This window comes from Canis aureus, chromosome 8 (assembly GCF_053574225.1).
Source record: "Canis aureus isolate CA01 chromosome 8, VMU_Caureus_v.1.0, whole genome shotgun sequence".
NCBI classification, from domain to species: domain Eukaryota; kingdom Metazoa; phylum Chordata; class Mammalia; order Carnivora; family Canidae; genus Canis; species Canis aureus.
This window is the reverse complement of record NC_135618.1, coordinates 66,672,353-66,686,266: the sequence shown is the minus strand read 5'-3', so window position 1 is coordinate 66,686,266 and position 13,914 is coordinate 66,672,353. Positions and strand designations below refer to the sequence as shown.

General features: G+C 41.8%; 1 protein-coding gene and 1 long non-coding RNA gene across 2 annotated transcripts in view; one reads left to right on the top strand and one right to left on the bottom strand.

Moving 5' to 3' along the window:
* Positions 1-13,914, bottom strand: part of LMTK2 (lemur tyrosine kinase 2) — an 83,772-nt gene that overhangs the window by 56,336 nt on the left and 13,522 nt on the right. Inside the window, exon 2 of the mRNA XM_077907777.1 lies at positions 3,155-3,276. Coding sequence (XP_077763903.1) covers positions 3,155-3,276 — 122 coding nt within the window. The remainder of the gene's footprint in view (positions 1-3,154; positions 3,277-13,914) is intronic.
* Positions 3,665-7,222, top strand: LOC144318171 (uncharacterized). Its single transcript, XR_013383996.1, has 2 exons — positions 3,665-3,978; positions 7,127-7,222. It is a non-coding gene; the product is annotated as an uncharacterized LOC144318171 (long non-coding RNA).

Genomic DNA, 13,914 nt, shown 5'->3' with positions numbered 1-13,914 from the left:
AGGCAGAGGGAGAAGAAGGCTCCATGCACCGGGAGCCCGACGTGGGATTCGATCCCTGGTCTCCAGGATCGCGCCCTGGGCCAAAGGCAGGCGCCAAACCTCTGCGCCACCCAGGGATCCCTGGATTCATTTTATTTTAAAACTATATACACTTTTCTAATTGCAACAAGATTTCAATCAAGATAAGGACAGTTCAAAGACCTCAGATAAGATACTTTCTTTCTTTCTTTTTTTTTTTGAAAAGATACTTTCAAGGAAGTCTTATTTTCCTGGGAAAGTAATAATGGAAAAGTTACTGAACTAGGTAGAAAAATCATCAGTGTCTAAAGAAGGTGAGGATGAAGCTGTGTAGCATGTTGGTACTACTGACACACTCAGAATGTCTGGTTTTCTGAAGATGGCAACTTTAAAACCAATGCTGTGTCTGTAAAGCTACAGAGATCTTTTCAGTGACTCTGTTCAGCAGAAAGCTACCATGACTCCTGCTATCATCATTCTAGTGAGCTGGGTCTCCCTTGGTACCTGTGTTCATTTAACATTCATACAGAGAATGATCAAGGTCATTCATTTTCTCAGATAATTAATGAGCATTACCCCACCAGGCACCATAACGGAAGCCGAGAATAGATCAGTGAACAAGACTGTTTTCCATTCCTCTACAGAATATCCTTTTCGGGCAGCCCGGGTGGCTCAGCGGTTTAGCGCCGCCTCCAGCCCAGGGAGTGATCCTGGAGACCCCGAATCGAGTCCCGTGTCAGGCTCCCTCCATGGAGCCTGCTTCTCCCTCTGCCTGTGTCTCTGCCTCTTTCTCTCTGTGTGTCTCTCATGAATAAATAAATAAAATCTTAAAAAAAAAAAAAGAATATCCTCCTTTTCATTTTCCTTCTCTACCACTTCTCCTTGCCATTCCCCACCCTCCCTACAAGGGAAAAACCAGAAGGTAGACTTCTCTAACATGTATGTTCTCTCATTCTAATACATGTCACCTACATTGTCAAATGAATTATGACATTTACTGCTATTTGTAATGGGGTGGGGAGGGACCAATGAGGTGCCGTAAGTTCAATCCATGAGGCACCTCTGAATGGAAGAGCTTTGCTCAATTCCTCTTTGGATATGCCTAAAGCTTCTCTCATTAAAAAAGATTTGGGGGGGCCTGGGTTGGTTGAGCATCTCTTGGTTTCAGCTCAGGTCATCGCTCTGGGGTCATGAGATTGACCCCCAAGTTAGGCTCCATGCTGAGCAGGGAGTCTGCTTGGGTTTCTCTCTCCCTCTTTCTTTGCCCCTCCCACTCACTCTCTCCTTCCCTGTCTCTTTCTCTAAAATAAATCTTAAAAAAAAAAAAAAAAAAAAAGACTTTATCCATCACTCCTACCTTAAAAGCAGTATCACTCAAAACTCTAGCAACCAATGATTCTAAAGATTCAAAGAGGTAAATCAGCCTAATAATAAACATGGGGCTAGGGAGAAGACTGGGTCGCTTTTTTAGTTATACCAGCCGCTGCCTAGATACTTGGGGGGCAAGTTGCTTCTTTTGCTAGGCAGCAGCTTCCTAGTCTGGAACATGATTTCCAAGGGATGGAGGTCTCTGACACTAAAACTAAAGGAATGGACACTCACCTTCAGTCATGTCTTACACAGCTGGAAAAGATCCTCTATACAATGTGGTCCTGGGGCCATATGTGCCAGAACCATGTGGGTAAGCCTGAGAGAAACACAGACTCCCAGAATCGACATCACCATGAACTCCCTTGGTCAATACCGAGACCCAGTCAGGTCAGAATAATCTAAGGCAAGAATGACGCATCATGACCTGTGAGAGAGCCTGGATTTCTGTTTCAGCAGCACCGTTCAGACTTTATCTTTGTCCCCAAAAGACAAGGTGTCTGTACACAGTCCCTCAGCAAGACTGAGGGTCAAGGGAAAGAGATTCTCTGCCTACCACTGTGCCCCCATGGTGGTACAGTCATTAACTTCCCACAGAAGTGTCTGTAGTGATTTCAGGGCCTGGGAGCTGATATTGTGAATAAAGCCCTACCCGTCTGTTTAGGGTAGAATCTTCTAAGGAAAACGTCCTGTACTAGTAAGTCTTTTCCTTTGGCCTTCCTCTGTTTTCATTCTCCCATGTGTGTTAGCATAGAGCCAAAAGGACAACACATCTCCTTACCTCTTGGAGCTGCCTCCAGACTCAAGGCAGAGAAAACACAAACAGGTTGTGAGACCCTAGAAATAATGTTCATGTGTCCACTAAAAAGAGGGTTTTAGCTACAAGACAGCTTCCTCCACCCCCCAGTTTGAACCAAAGGCCCTCAGGGCCCCCCTGACAACCCTAGGACAACTAGCAGGGCTCAACATTAAGGATCATTTTCTCCACATGCATTCCTTCTTTTTCTTCAAGTATTCCTCTTTAACAACTATTCACTGAGCCCTACTGCACAACATCAGACATATGCTAAGTTCTTGAGTAGGATATCCCAGCTGGTTTCCAGCAGATTCCACCCTTCTGTGGCTACAACACTAGGCCCCTCCCCCCCAGCCCTACCAGAATTTACAACTGGTACCATTCTTTCTCCCCCTCAGAGAACTCAAGGGTTCAGGTACAACAAGAGATGATCTTTCTCATACACAAAACATATTGGTGGTTCCCTTGGCCTCAGTAATCTTAACAACCACAATTCACCAGCATACAAAGTTGGGGTGGGGGTGGTGGGGGATCAGCCTGCTCTTCCTTATAGGCCTTACAGCAAGTGAATTCAATCATCCTTTATTCTTCACTTAGTGAAAATTAAAATAGGCAGGTGGTTATTGTTGCTGATACTTTAAAGCAGGGTCAGCAAACTACAGCTGGTGGGCCGAATCTGAACCACTTAATTCTGTAAATAAAGTTTTACTGGTACACGGCCACAACCATTTGGTTTCATGTCTCATGTCCATGTTGAGGGAGCACCACAATGGTGGAGTTGAGGCTGAGTAGCCATGACAGAGACCTTCCAGCCCACAGTATCAACTATTTACAATGGCTTAATATATTTACTGTTGGGCCCTTACAGAAAAATTCTGCCCACCCCTGTTCCTGAGGGACTGTGATACATAGCCCACCTATTGTTAAATGTAACAGAGGATGATCTGAAGTGTTTCCATCACCTGCACTCACCTTGAAGTCTATTTCCGGGTCCTTACAGCAGGAGACACAGTTTGCAATTAATACTATTAATACCAGTAAACTGCATGCAGACAGGATCACAAAAGATGAGACTTCTGCAGCAGGTGCTTCTCCTGAAAAGAGAAAGAACTAATATTAACAACACAGACATTCCAAAATCAACTTTAATATGCAAATCAATAGGTTTCCCACCCAATATAAAGGGGGCCAAGAGTTAAGAAAATAATGCCTAGCTGTTCAAGAGAGAGCAAATGACCAATCCAGGATAAGACGTCAGGGTTTAAAAAAAAACTTTGAATATGGAAAAATCTTCCATTTACAGAGGAGCTAACGGGACACTCCCAAGCTCCCCCCCCCCCCCCATAAATCCTTCCCCCGGCTTCCACACACATCAACATCTTACATCCCCAGTGCAAAATGATCAAAATTAAGACTGTTAATATGCTATAATGCTACTCAGGTTTCACCCAGTTTTCCCACGTCCCCTTTCTTTTCCAGGATTTCAGGCTACCAGCGCTGCACTTACTCCTCTCATCTCTCTGATCTTCCTCAATCTTCCCTCATGTCATAACTTGGACACTTCTGAAGAGTGCTGGTCAGCATTTTGTAGAATGTTCCTCCGGTTGGGTTGCCTGTTGTTTTCTGCCTAATAACTGGACTGAGGTTACAGATAGGTGGGAAGAATCTAGAAGACCACAGCAAACTACCCTTCTAGTCACATCACATCAGGAGCACACAGCATTGGCCAAATTTCCTCCCAGTAATGTGAGGCCTCATCTCCTGGCCCAGGTGCTTTCTGCCAGGTGTCACCACTGGTAAGTTACCACTTTTCCCCTTTACAGATCCCTTAAGAGTGGGTCACAAAGTCCAGTTCACACTTGCAGGGACGTTTTATGCTGTACTCCCTGGAAGGAGGAATACTACAGAATCTATAGACATATGTTAATAATGTTACAGTAATTCATATTTGGAAGACACTTTGAGGCTGTGCAAATATCCCATGTCTCTCTAAAGTCTGGCACAGTTATTTTCACATTTGTCACTGTGTCCTATCTGCAGTAATTACCACTATGATGTTCTAATGGCGATCTTCTATCTCCCTCAGTCCTTCTACGTTTATTACTTGAAGTTCTTCTATAAGGAAGATTTGTCCCTTCTCCCTGAATTATTTATCTGGTCATTTATTTAGTTATGGACTCATAGACATTTATTTTATATTCTTTGGGTTACAATCCATTATTAAAATTATTTTATAGCTCAAATTGTTCCAGCTTTGGCCCCTGGCAGCTCTCTCAAGTTGACTACTGGATCTTTTGGACATGCCCCATCTTTTCCTTCTCCAACACTTCCTTATTTTCTGGCACAACCAGAAGCTCTAGGCTTTTCTTCTGTTCTCCCTGCTCCAGCTTTAGAACCAGCCACTTCTTCAAGGAGCCTTGGTCAGAGTAAGAAGCTTTCTACCAGAGCACGGGGCTGCAAACTACAGCCTGTGGCCTGTTTTTGGCATGGGAGGGGAAAGGGAGACCCCAACTTAGAATGAGTTTTATATTTTTAAATTTTTATATTTTTAAAGGGGTGTTTTTTTGTTTTGTTTTAAGATTTATTTTTATTTATTCACGATAGACACAGAGAGAGAGGCAGAGACACAGGCAGAGGGAGAAGCAGGCTCCACGCCGGGAGCCCGACACGGGACTCAATCCCGGGACTCCAGGATCGCACCCTGGGCCAAAGGCAGGCGTGAAACCGCCGAGCCACCCAGGGATCCTGTGTTTTTCAAAACAAAATGCAATTTTTCCTTTCAGCAAAGAGTTGTTTGTAAAACATCTTATTTGCTAGGGCTATTCTGAAGCTTTTCTTTCTTAGGGTGAATTGCTTTGTCTCACCTAGTGGTGTTTGACTAAGAAATAAATGACTCTATGCTGCTTGCATTTTTGAGATGTAACTGACATATAACATGTAAGCTCAACGTTCGGTACACTGAGGGGAAGCATGGAGATAAGTTAAGGAATGAGGTCACTGTTTTCTTGAAGTGAAACTACAGAACCTGAAGAAAATAAGAACTAACCCAAACTCCTATGTGGAAAAAAAAAAACCATTTTTTTTTTAAGATTTATTTATTTATTTGAGAGAGAGAGAAAAAAAAAACATGAGTGGGAGGGATATAGGGAGAGGGAGAAAGAATCTCACATAGACCCTATGCTGAGCATGGAGCCTGATGTGGGGCCCAATCTCACAATCCTGAGACCATGAACTGAGCTGAAACCAAATATGTTCTTAAATATAAATGACCTTAGTGAAGAGTAGAGAAGTCTGAAATCAACAGCAAACAGGACTAAATTCCTTTCCAATTACAAGAGGTTCCTCTGGGAAAGGACAATGCTGAAATTCATGCTGTTACAAGCAGGGATCAGGCCAGCTGAAGCCTTGCTCAAGTCAGCTCTTAAGAAAGTAAGAGTTAACCAAGGGTTGTTAAGAATCTGCAAGTTCCTGGGGTGCCTGGGTGGTTCAGTCAGTTAAGTGTCCAACTCTTGATTTCGGCTCAGGTCATCATCTCAGGGTGGTGACAGCCCCGCATCGGGCTCCACATTCGGCATGGAGTCTGCTTAACATTTTCTCTCTCCCTCTCCCTCTGCCCCTCCTTCTACTCATATGTACTCCCTCTCTCTCTAAAATAAATAAAATCTTAAAAAAAAAACTCAAGTTCTAAACAAATAAAATCCATAACATAGAAAAATCCATTTATTGAACAGAGAAAATAACTTGGTGATTCCTCTCAAAGTCAGATGTCCCTGAAAACAAGGACTCCCCAACGAGACACTTGTGTACACCCAGAAAGCTAAGTGTTGAGCAGAGAGCCACTGAGAGCCACCTCTCTATAACCAGAGGCCCATAAGAATGGCACTTCTCTTTCTCCTGGGAGCTACCACCCTCTCTCACCCTGCAGAGCCTCTGCTTCCCAGTGGTATTTATTCTTACAACTTTGTTTCATTCCCCTAACTCATATAACAATGATTAAATAGGACTCCTGAGGCTTAGATAGCAAAGCACTTTCATATACACTGTATTTTATTGATTTTTAAGAGGCAGTTTTGTCCAACCTCATTTTAACATTCCTAAATGTCAGGGGCATCTTAGACTCAAAAGAAAGCTAGTTTACACTGGCAGTATTCCTTCTTTCTTAATGGCACAAAAATAAAGGTGTGTCATAGTCAATCATATCAGAGATTTGTTAAAATACAGTATTACTCCATTCAAGCATCACAAGACCTCTGAGGGAATCTGACCAGCTCCACGTCACATATGAGACCAGTGAGAAGCCCAAACTCAAAGTGAGAAAGTGGCAGGGCCAGACTCTGGGTTCAGGGGTGCTGAGGACAAATGCCCCATTGCTTCCTTTGATACCACATTGTTTTGCCTCAAGGAGGTTAACTTTTAATACTTAAAAACAGCCTAACCTAAGTACTTTGAACCAAAGGCCACTGTTGTTCATTAAAAGTTCATACTTCTGGTGCTCTCCTCCAAACTCCACAAGGTAGATATTAAATTACTTTTTCCTGTCTTTTCACCATAATTTTTATCATCACATACTATCTATTTATTGTAAAATTTGATGAGCACTGCCTGAAGGCCAGCTCAATTATCCAGTTCATAAAACTGTCTTCTATGAGTCATTAGGTAGGCATGAAAAGTCAGACTCATGTTAAAAATAACTAGTTATGAGGGGTTTTGCCCTACCTTGATAATGTACTTATTTCTGTTAAGACACTGCAGAGGCATCTGCTTTCTCATACTCAGATTTCTTCCACGTAGGTGAGGCGTACCTCAGGGTCCCCCAGTGCCACTGAAAGGCCTCTATAAATTACCGCCTAAGAAGAAATTCACTGGGTAGGCTCAAGAGAAATTTTTTTACAGCTGTACCACTTTAAAAGAGTATGTTATTTACTGTATTTTTCTTTTTATCAGTTCAAAGCACTGTGCTTTAAAAAATTCAACATACCAATGAAGGAAAAACTGCCATAAAATGAAGATATCAAATCCACCTATGAATAGGCTGGAAGGTGAGATGGGTTTGCACAAACCACAGAGAGGAAGTAAATTCTAGATGTGAAGAATGACAACTAAAATCCCCACACCCCAGCAGTTCAAACTACAAACTGGGCCCCTGGAAACAGGAAACTAAGAAGACAGCTTTCCTTCAACATTCTCAGCCTACAGCATTCAAAAATGCATAAAGCAGACCAATCACCTACCAAAGAAATACATCAATGACCACAGGAGTGTCTCCACACTTTTAGGCAGCTTTACGGATTACAAACCGAAAATGAAGATAATTAGAGGTTTGGAATAGTTAGTATGCTTCCCCAAGACACTGATTAAAAAATACTTGGCACTGCCAAAGCCCATTCTGTGAGTTTTCATTTCACAGTTTTCAAACCATTTTAATAGATATCTAGCACCTGATTTAATAAGCAGAAAACTTGAGAAACCCTAAGAAGTGGGTACATATTATCTGTTTTATAGACAGGTAATTTGGAGAATGCAATTTCATGGCAATGACTCAGAGTAAATCAGGAGTACTACCTGATTATTAATTCAATCATTATAAATCCCTGCCTAGAACCTCCCTCAGAACTTGAACACATATGTAATTAACTAAAGAGTTACTTGTGAATCCATTTTTGGATTAAATAAAAAAATTTTAAGGTCCGCAGATAAAAACAAGTGATGGTATGTGCAAATCCATTAGGGACTGAAAATGCTGATACTCTTAATTTTGTCATTCCTTCCCCAGTCACTAGCTGATACGCTTTTATAGAGAAATGTCTTCATATTTACTGTTTGGTTATCCAGTGGTATATTCAAATCCTTTGGCTACCACTCCCCATCCTGAAGCTACTGAGGGGCTGCCAAGAATCACTCCATTAGCATAAATTCAAGTATGGCTGAAAGGGGCTTGTTATTAACAACAAGAGATGCTCCTATTATCTCATCAGGAAATTCCAAGGGTTTTAGGAGTTCTGTGCCAGGAAAGGGACAAAGACCTACATATTTCCTATGATGTCATGGGTATGTATATACCTCAGAACAAGGATTGGGAGACTATGGCCTATAAATGAAATCCTGCCTGGTTGGTTTGGGTATGGCCTGCAATCTAAGAATGGTATTTACATTTTTAAATAGTTGTTCAAAAAACAAAACAATTTCGTGAATGTGACATTTATATCAGAGACAACCAGACATGATGTGCCTCCCAACAGAAAAACACCACCACCTACTAAACAGTACAACCAAAAGCAAACAATAATAACAAAATATCAAGCCTGTATCTGACAAACCCTCTAAATCTAAATACCAATTCATAGGAAATAAAGAGAATCCTGGAACATATTAAATAACCACCACAAGAATGTGATCGGTGAAGTAGAGGTTACCAGCAACACCAAGGAAGAAAATCTGCATTAGGAGAGATGGAAAAGAGACTGGAAGAGGTTTGAAAAGACATACTAACCGACTGCAATGCACAGGTGTCATTTGAATCATGATTCAAACTCAAAATATCCTGACATCTGAGACAACTAGAAATCTGAACACTGGTAACTGACCATATTAAGGAAGTTAAGACTTCTTTCTCGTAGGAGTGATAATAAATGTGATTATGTTTTTAAAAGTAGTCCTCACCTTTTTACAGATAGTCCTCACCTTTTTACACCTATTTAAAGGTGTCTGGAATTTGCTTCAAAATTGTATGAGGGCAGCAAAAGTGATGGGGGTAGCACAACAGAAGACAGCCAGCAGCTCATAAAAGCTGAGTGAAAGCCACAGGGGAGGTCAGTTTAGTCGCATCTGTCTGGTCTTGCACAGAGGTGTATGTTTCAAGTTTTCCATTTATTACATAATTTCTTCATGTCCATTAAATAAAAAGTTTAAAATGGGGGGGAGTAGCTATAACAATTCACAACCTATATTTCTGTCTGCTCTAAGAATGTGTATCAGTTTGTTAGAGCTGCTGTAACAAGTACCACAAACTAGGTAGCTTCACCAATCCCAGAGGCTACAAGCCCAACATCAGATGTCAGTGGATCTGGCCCCTTCTGTGGGCTGTGTGGAAGGATATGCTCAGGGCCCACCTCCTGCCTTCTGGAGATAGCCATCTTCTCCCTGCATCCCCTCTCACGGACTTCCCTCTGGATCTGTCTCCATGTCCAAATTTCCCCTTGTTATAAAGACACAGTCATTTTGGATTAGGGCCTAAAGACCTAATTTTAACTTGATTACATTGGTGAAGACCCACTCTCCTAAGAGGGTCACACTCCAAGGTAACAGGAGTTAGGACTTCAGCGTTTGAATTTGGGGGAGTGGGGATACAATTCAAACCATCTCTATGATACATGTTTAAATAAAACAAGAAAAAACAAAAACAAACAGATCAGATCAATGTGTACACAGTGCTACTCCTGGTCAACAGTGGCTACCAACAGAGAGGGAAACCTGGCGTCTGGGGAATGAGGAGAGGCTGTTATGTCCTTGTATAGTTCTTAAATTTTGTCCTGGGGCTTCCCACAATCTTTAGCCTTATGTTCACACTCCTTAACAAGCCCCACTGTCCCTCATTGTTACCTGCCATCTGCCTCCCACCCCAGGCTTGCATCACTCCTAACTCCCTAGTGCATCTAGTTCCATCTACCATAACTCCTCGCAGTCCTTCCAGGAATGTCCTCTGCCCCTTCAGAGTCTGTGAGTTTGCATTCTCCCCAACCAGGAGCCTCTCCCACTGGCACATTCTCCACTCATTCATCCTCACCACTAAGATCTCAACTTGGAAAGCTGTCCCAAAGTTCCACAAGTTAGAGTCCCTGCCTCTGGAGCCTCCAAGCACCTGTACTGCCCACCGTAAAGTTTATCATACTGTGTATTTTAAATGCCCAGATGTCCTCCCCACAAGACTGCAAGCTCAAAGGGGTGGCCAAGTCTATAGACTCCAGCAATGACTCCAGGGCCCAGGACAGAGCCTGGCATTCAGTCAGAAGGGGGGATGAGGGGATAGAATCAGGGACACAGCAACTAAGGGGCTGGAGAAAGGGAGGGAAGATAAACATAACAGGAGAGACAGAAAGAGAGAGGGGGGTGGGAGACATCTGTAAGTCATCTACTGGTTACTGGAAGAAACTTACGTTTTCAGGGTCAAACAAGTAAGATTACAAAAGTAGCATTCCTTCAATAATTTTATGTTCTTATCTGGCAAAGATTTTCCTCCCATTACTAATCATACCCATACAGACACTGTATTGTGGTGGCTGTCACCCTTTCCACTAGTAATAGTTTACCACTTATTCCCTGGGTCGCAGAGAACTCCTACAGTCTTTACCCATTTTGCAATTCACGTTTAGTAGTGTAACTACTACTTAGTTGATTTCTTTAAAACATAAGTATTCTCAAAAAGTGGACCTTCCCAACTTATGTTCTCCTCTGATAATGAGTATTTATTCACACCTGTGTTCTCCACAGAGCTGCATCTCACTGGAAGCTGTCGGAGCAGGTTTGCTCTGCCTGAAAGGGAGGAACTCAAAGGTGCCCTCTCCCTAAGGAGCCCAGCCCTGGACTGAGGGGAAAGTCCAGCGCACAAGTGGAGCTCCACCGTGACACTGGTTAAGAGGCGCTGAATTTGCTTCAGTCTAGATGCTGCATACTCATCTGTTAAGCCTGCCCCAACAGTTCACCACACACCAGTGACTAAAACAACAGAAATCCAATGTCTCACAGTTCTGAAGGCTGGAAACCCAGGATCAAGGTGTGGCAGGGTTAGTTCCTTCAGAGGCCTTTCTCCTTGGTTTACAGAGGACAGCTGTCTTCTCATCGTGCCTTCACGTGGTCTTTCTGCTTTTTGCACATCCCTGATCTCTTTGTATTTTCAAACTTCCTCTTATAAGGACACCAGTCATACTGGATTAGGAACCAAGAAGCTAATAGCCTCATTTTAACATATTCACTTCTTTAAAGACCTCGTCTCCAAATACCATCATCTTCTGAGGGACTGGGGGAGGCGGGTGTTGGTTTAGACAGGGATTTAATTTGGCCTGTAATGCTGTACACAGTTGATAATTCAGGAACACCATCTCCCCTGGTGAGGGATCCATCTTGGGCAGGACCTGGGACAAGTATGCACTGCCTTCCTCTCTGGTTTCCCAGGATGCAGTGACTTGGGAATGGAAAGGACCAGTGAGACAAGTGTCAGATGTGGATGTCACCCTCCCATGTTCTCTCTTCTTTAACTTCTGGCCTCTGGAAATTCACATAAGAGATTTCTGTGTCTACTTAAAGATGAAAACCGGTGGCCACTGGGCTGACTAGACAAGGGGAACTCTGTACGGCTCACAGAAGCTAAGGACTAGAGATCTTCCAAACTGGTCCTGACATAAAGTCCACTTCTAAATACAAAGTTTTGGCTTTTTTTTTCTCTTTTTTCCTGCAAGGATAGGACTAATAATTGGACCTTTTCCAATATCCTGACAAGTAGCTTCACATCCTGGAGTCCTAGTAAAATGAATCATCATCATACTACTTGGGGGGAAAAATTTCAGAAAATCATTGCACATCATGCATTTCTACTTAACACCTCGAAATTACAAACCCTTATGATAGATCATAAAGCTTTCCTGTGCACAGAATCTTAAGTCACTAAATGTTTTCCTTGCCTTAGTGTAACAATACATCTATTTATAACATTAAATAATCTAGAACGTCCCTAACATATTTTAATTTTAGAAAAAGAAAATGAAGCATAGCACCAAATACGCCCAACCACACAGAACAGTAAATAGTGCATTGATGATCTAGTTGATGAATCAAAGATTCCACAAAGACCCCTAAGCCAGAATATCAACAGCCTAGAAAAACAAACTGCACCGTGTGCTAATCACAGTGAAGTGTTCTTTCTGTTCAAAAATGATTTCAAGGTCAGCCAACCCAACTGTTCTCTAGTACTTGTGGAAAGGTTATGTAATTTGAGTGCTGATGGAATACCTGTGAATGAGATCATTTTATATGAAGTTGCTTTCATCTCAGCCTTTTCCATCGAACTGCTATCAAAGGTTCATTTCATTCCAATTTAGAAAACACTAACTAGGATGGAGACTACCACAGAAGAGTTCCTCTAACATAACAGTTGGGCCAAAGGAATGTCAGATTTCCATGACTTCTATCAGATTGCTGTGTCCTTACCCCATGGGAAAACAACGGCAGGGATAATATCTTATGAATCTTAATGAAGTCAATGGCATAGTTAGGTTGTGGAATAATCGACAGTACTCAGATGTTTGTAACAGCTCTGAATCATGATCTTCCTGTAGTTCAGGAAGCCAGCTCAGGAAGAGGCAGCATCTGGTCCCAGAAGTAGAAATTCGTGGCCAGTTTCCCAGGGCTTCTTCCTCCATAACTGGTCACTTCAGTGTCCCACTAACATCTAGGGGAAAGGACATTCTGTCTTTCCATATGACTTCCTGTTGAAATCTGTAGAAATGTACAGGTAAATCAAAGGCAGTACTGGATTCACAACACTAAGCCAGCACAATTTCTGCACAATAGGACCCAGAGGATGGGAGAAATGACCTAAATGTCTGCTCCTTACTTCCCAGGGAGGGTAGACCTTCAATACTCTAGAAAAACATGTCTACCTTTTTCCTTTATTTATATATTATATATATATTATATATTATATATATTTAATTTTAATTTTATATATATTAAATATATATAATATATATTATATATATTTAATTTCCTACAAGGCCTTTATATAGAGTCTATGGTCTCTGAAATTTTCTAGCTTCCTAAGATCTAACTGAAATTCCTGCTAATACAACTGAAATGTATTCTTAGGCAATATGTCTTTGAAAGTTCTTTCTTCAGAGAGGAAGCAGAATTGTGATGGATGTAGCTGGACTGGCCATAGGCATGGTTGGGACTTAGGGATATGTACAGAGGATTCATTCTACTCTTCTGTCTACTTCTATGCATGTTCAAAATTCTCCATAATAAAGTTTTATTTTTTAAGTATGATCTTTGTAATAAAGTCAGAACTGCTAATGATACTGACCTTGACAAGTGTCTATAATACATGCAGGCAAGATGATCTACGGTTTCCTACCTGATAATGCTTCACTGATACATCTTTATATATAGAAAAATAAACCCAATGATAATTTAACCCAATATATCCAGGTGCCTCCAGACACTCAAGTGTCCAGCCTAAGATAAAAGATCTATAGATAACTAAAAGAGCTATAGGGGTGGGGTGTCTTCTAGCCACACAGCTGTTCCATCACCCTACTGTGAAGTCCACGAGTCAGCAAGTCCCACCCCACACATCCTTCATTCAACAAATGTTTACTAAGCATCTTCCATAGGGCAGACTAAGCATCTGCTATATTCTGGGAATCTAGAAGATCCCACACTCACAGTTTACATTCTCGTGGAGGGAGACAGACAATAAGGTAAATAAATATACAGCACCTCAGACAGTGATAAGCAATGTGGGAAAATTAAACAGTAGATGGGAAAGATTCATTATTTTATATAAAGTGACCAGGGAATACATTTCTGATATGACAATTAACCCAAGAAATGATGGTGATTTGGCCCAGGTGGTTATAAAAAGTTGATACTTAAATGGCACTTACTACATGCCAGGCACTATTCCATACTCACCCAAACCCACAACAAGCCTTTGAGGTAGGGACTATTATTAGCCCTGT